Genomic DNA, 5,596 nt, shown 5'->3' with positions numbered 1-5,596 from the left:
ATGTCCAAAACGAAAGAGACAGAAGGCACAAACAACGGGAAGTATCTTTCGTTCGTAGAGTGGAAGAATTAATACTGTAAAAAGTCCATACGACCCAAAGCTGTCTGATAGATTTCATGGAATCCCCATCAAAGCCAAGTATCACTTCACTTCGATGTGGAATCTATGAAAGCCCAACCTGTAGAGAGCGGAATGGTGGTTATCGGGGCTGGAGTGGGAACTGGGATGTGTTGGTCAAAGGGCTAGAAACTTGAAATCTGAAGATAAATAACTTCTGGGGATCTGGGCATGGCACTGCGATTATATTTCACAATACTGTATTATGTACTTGAGAATCACTAAGTAACTAGACCTTCAATGTCTGCCACAAAAGGAAATGGTACTTATGCGACATGATTGGGGTTTGAGCTGACACTGTGGTGGTAATCATATTGCAGTATGTAAGTGCATGAAATAAACATGTTGTGGGGCGCCTGGCTGGATCAGTCCGTTCACTGTTAATGACTCTTGATTTTGGCTCAGATCATGATCTCCCAGTTCATGAGTTTGATCGTCAAGTGCAGCTCTGCCCCTCGACTCGCTCTGCCCCACGTCAGGCTCTGTGCTGACAGTGTGGCACCTGCTTGGGATTCCCGCTCTCTCCCTCTCTCTTTCTCTGCCCCTCCCCCTCTCACATGTGCTCTCTCTCTCAAAATAAACATCAAAACATAAAAAAAAGCAACATGTTGTACACCTTAAACTTAGACAATATATGCCAATGTATCTCTGTTTTTTAAAACGAGGTGAAAGAAAAAGATACGTGATAAAGGGGCAGAGCTTACAGTTAGTGCCAGGTAAGAGATAGACAGTAGGTGTAACGGAAAGAGGAGCAAGCGTGAAGGCGAGGAGTTAGTGACGGGGTTGGGCGTTCGTGTGGGCAGCTTGGCTGGCACTAGGGCTTGAAGGGGAATAAAACTTAGGCAATGGTCATAACGAGGAGCACAGAAAAAGGTGAATGGCATTAACGAATGTGAGGATGTAGAGCTATGCCTGGATACTGAGGACACAGAAGTCTCTGGTACAAACACTTGGGTTTACCCCGGAGATTACCGGGAGCTCAGGCTGGGCCAGTGGTTCCGAGGCAGAAATTGTCGAGGTTTACATCAGCTCAGAAACAGGCAAAATGGTGCAATTGAAGTTTTCGAACTCATGGAACTTGAACAGTAGGAGTTGGGACAGGGACATAGAAAATATCATCCAATGAATAAATTCTGTGGAGTGTGTAATTAGGAAGAGACTCCATGCCAGGTGTTACCAGAAATTCACCACAGTTGCTAGTCTCCTCTGTCTCACAAGACATTCATTAAACTCACGGGCTTGTGTGAAGGGTGGAGAATCTACTTTCTAGTTGCTCAGGGTTTGGTGTGTATACAGGTGCTGGGCTGCTGCATTCACATGGGTGCTCCTAAACTCACTGCCACCATCTCTGGGCTTTTAAACATTTGCTACTTAAATCCAGGACCACAGCCTTCTTCATCTTCTGCTCCCTGTTTGCTGTGAGTTATCAGGCAACACATTCTACGCATATATGCAAACGAATGTTAATAACGAGAATTATAGGATAGACTACTTATGAGCTGGACAACACAAGTGCATAGCCCTTTGGTACCTGAATTTCATATCTAGCTAACGTTAACTCTCAAAAAATTTTCTTTGTTCTTGGTCCAAACGCGGCTGTTGTTCTTTATAAAGTATTTCCCTTGTGGGGCGCCTGGGTTGGTTGAAGGTCTGACTTCGGCTCAGGTCATGATCTCACAGCTTGTGAGTTCGAGCCTTGCCTCTGTGCTGACAGTTCACAGCCTGGAACCTGCTTAGATTCTGTGTCTCCGTCTCTCTCTGCCCCTCCCCCACTCATGATCTGTCTCTCCTCTCAAAAATAAATATTAAAAAAATAATAAAGTATTTCCCTTTTAAATGTTAATCATCTTCTGAAATGTTCATTTCGAAATGAAAACTCTTTGCTTCTTTAAAATTTTATCCTTTGGTTTCCTTTCCTTTTCCTTTGGTTCTTAGGTCTGGTATTAACCGACAGTGCAGATTTAGGTAATTCACTTGACCTATTCAGGTCTGTTTTCCATCTGGGCTGGATTGGATGATCTTGACCTGTCTTTTTAGTTGAAAATAAGAAAGTGTATGTGAAAGCTCTTTGTGAATTATTAAGTGCACGGATATAATGGATGGTTATTATTTCAGTTTCTATTGTATTTTATCAATTTCTGTACTTCCTTAACTACCTCTACCCCTCACCTCTGTTGTATATCTAGAATAAGTATTCCATGGCACTTTACACAAAAGAAGACTGAGTATGGCCAATATTTAACAGCTTCTAGAAGAACATCTATGTATGTGGCAGTCAAGGGGAGGGTTTTTTTTTTCCCCTCCTGTTCTTTATTTATACATATATGGAGGTTACAGTTTTTGTTATTTTCAGCTTTGTGAGCCTCTACAACATGCAAGATGTGGCTTCTATAATTGGCCCATAGCAGTAGCTCAAATTTTACAGGCTCTTGTGCTACCTATTCCCTTTGGATCCTAAACCCTTGCAACCCACCTCCCCACCAGCTTCCTAAGCATTCCTGGAGGTCTCTAATTACAGAACACAATGTTGATATCTACCTCTTATTTTCCTTTTTTTCTTCCAGTCCCACTTCATCAGGTTATGACTGTGTTCCCCAGATATGATTGCCTTCACCAGGTTCCACCCACCTTCTACTCTAGTTGAAGCGTTGGAACTCGAGAAATGCCAAGGCTGCGAGGGTGCTGCCGTGAAGTGAGAAAATACAGTTCACAGGCGTTTCTGTGCAACAGCGGCAGTGGTGCTGAGGCCTGGTCTCAGAGTGGTCCTCAGACTATGCTTCTGTTTCACATCCTCAGTTTCAAATATGAATTCAAGGGATGGCATCTCTGGGAGACAAATTGGAGTGACAGACCCACGACCAGATGGGAATTTCCAGTCCCTTCCAGGGACTAAGTCTTTCCTTCACAGTTGAGATAACTGTCCTTTTCCCCATAAGATGGCTTTTTCTCCGCAGGCGTTTCGTCTTCTAGTGTGAGAGCCAGCAGTCAGTTCATCACACATGCCTGATACATATAACAAGGTGAAATCTCAGACCCCAGAATGCTGTAAGAGATGAAGCTGTCTTTAGGAAAAATACTGTGATAAGTGCCTGAAGCAGATGGAAACTGAGACCCAGAGACCTGAGAGTTGGGTGTTGCCACGATACTTTGTTGCTGGTGGGTCAGGGCGAAGAGGGGAGAAATGATGAACAAGATGTCATGGGAAGAGGGTGGGGTCTGGCTTTTGCAAAGGAAAGAGTATGAGAGAGATCTGTGAGATTGAGGAGGCTGAAAGGGGCTTTCAAAACATGGGAAAGTCCTACAGCTGATTTTTAATTGAGTACTATTGCAGCTCTTATTTTCTTACCCATTTGAGGAGGACTTTGGATTATGACAGAGCACATATAGGAGAGAATAGAAAATGTAAGCTAATGTAACTCAGATTTTACAATGTAAGAGGAGTTTCTCCACTGACACCTGAATTATATGTTGAAAGTCAGTTAAGCCTCAATCTTGGAATCTTCCTAGAAAGTTCAGTACAACTTGTAGTACAATAGAGAGGCAAGAATCCATCTACAATTGACCCAGTTAGGTTGCCAATATTTGGAGAGGTTCTAGGATGAACCCAGACGGGTCAGTAGTCTATTCCAGGAAGAGTATAGTGTCTTGGTGGAGGAAAATGAAGGAGGAATTCAGTTTTGACTTGAGTTTAAAGGGAATTAAGGAACAGTGTTTGGTAGAGAAACGAATAAGGAAATTTATGTCATTGGATAAAGGTTTAAAAGCAGCAGCAATAGCAGGGAAAGAGAAAGAGAGAGAGGGAGAGAAAGAGGGAGATGGCAAGACCTTTTCTTGACTGAAGTTAGGAAAATGGATTGAGGGGTTAGCATAAGGAGCATTCAGGGTGTGGGAAATAAATTCTTGAGGGGAAGGGAGTCATATTAATGTGTAAAGTAATTGGCAGTAACAAAAAGAATAAAATAAAAATAACATGTAGGCATCATGACGTGTGTGTGTGCGTGTGTGTGTGTGTGTGTGTGTATAATATACTGGAAGTAAGATTCTAGGAATAGACAGGACTATGGAGATGTGGGTAATTCATGAGAAAATTGGGGCCAACATGGCAATTGTGGAAAGGAAATGAAGGAGTGTCTTGGAATAGAGAAGGAATTGATTCGAGACAAATGGCTGTGGGGATGAAGAAGACTGAAGCTTGCACTTATGGTGTATCGCTACTTCCTGGGGGATTGCCAAAAGTAAGGCTAGTTATTGGTATTAGTTGTGTCAGGGCAATCTCCCATTTACCCAGGGGTCTTGTACCCTGTGCCTCAGGCAGTCTCCAGGCTCCAGCACCTTATCTTTAAAACCTTTTTCAACTTAGGGATGCTCAGCATTAGTGAAGTGAAGTGAAGTGAATAGAGACTGTAGCACAGATGACAGCTTCCCAAGCCCAGGACCAAGAATTCTTATCCAATGAGATCCTCATAATAGAGATGAGTAGGGTCAGCAAGTAAGAGGTGAAGAGGGTGAGGAAGATGGCAAGAGACCTCAGGGCAGTTGTGTGAGCTTTCACGCTGGAGCTGCAGTGACCAGTGCTATGGTGTTTTTGCATCTGCTCCATGTGTTGGAACAGTGAGACCATGAGCAAGATGGTGGAGGCCGGGAACAGGAGGAAAGGAATAACCAATGCAACCATTGGATGAGATATGGTAAAATACAATGGAATATCTTAAGTCTCTTAACCATAGTGCTGTTTGTAGAGAAATGTCCCATGGTGATTAAGTGAAACTGATGTAATTCCTAATAGCTGAACAGATGATTGACACAAAAATCAACAAAGAATGCAGCAACAGCCAAGGAACATACCTCAATGTTCTCCACCTCAGCTAGAGAAAGATGGGACCAGTACAGGAAGAGACTTTGACACAGTAGAAGACAGCACGCACACTTTCTGGTTAAACAGAAAGTAAGAGTATTAGTAAATTTCCAGGTGATTGATGAGTACTGAAATACATAGCTAGGGTTAAAAGAAGAGCAGAAATTGTACAGCACTGATGGCCCACAGTAGACAGAAGCAGCAGATACCCAGGCAGGTGAGAATAAAGTCCATTGATGACAGACTTTGGCCTGCACCCACTCTCTGCCAAACACTGCAAAACTTAACCTGCTCCGCATAATTGCTCTCAAGGACGTGAGCACATAGAGAGCTATGAAGAAGATAGTGAGCTGGGGGATGGGGAGCAGCATTCTTCCAGTTCAAAGTATCTTCTTGGACACACACTGAAAATCTCTGCAATCATTTCCAGGTCCGGAATAGGTTCCAAGTCCCACTACTGTCTCATGCCACAATATACCTTCCTCTGGATGCAAATCTTCCCTGGCTCAATTTTGACTTTGCTATGTTCCTATCTGCAAGATCTCCTTATGCTTTGCTTGCTGGTTTGTTAGTGGGCCTGGCTGCAAGGAAATCTGTTTGAAAGTCATTTCCTGCTTTGATTAT

At 43.2% G+C, this 5,596-nt stretch overlaps 1 protein-coding gene across 1 annotated transcript; it reads right to left on the bottom strand.

Annotated features, from left to right (window-relative positions):
- Positions 1-4,424: 4,424 nt before the first annotated feature.
- TAS2R16 (taste 2 receptor member 16) lies at positions 4,425-5,343 on the bottom strand. The gene is given in 7 exon segments (XM_029918158.1): positions 4,425-4,526; positions 4,529-4,815; positions 4,818-4,889; positions 4,892-5,051; positions 5,053-5,151; positions 5,153-5,217; positions 5,220-5,343. Coding segments are annotated over 7 exon segments (909 nt in total).
- Positions 5,344-5,596: the final 253 nt, after the last annotated feature.

Source organism: Suricata suricatta, chromosome 2, assembly GCF_006229205.1.
Source record: "Suricata suricatta isolate VVHF042 chromosome 2, meerkat_22Aug2017_6uvM2_HiC, whole genome shotgun sequence".
Lineage (NCBI taxonomy): Eukaryota > Metazoa > Chordata > Mammalia > Carnivora > Herpestidae > Suricata > Suricata suricatta.
This window is presented reverse-complemented; position numbering and strand designations above follow the sequence as displayed.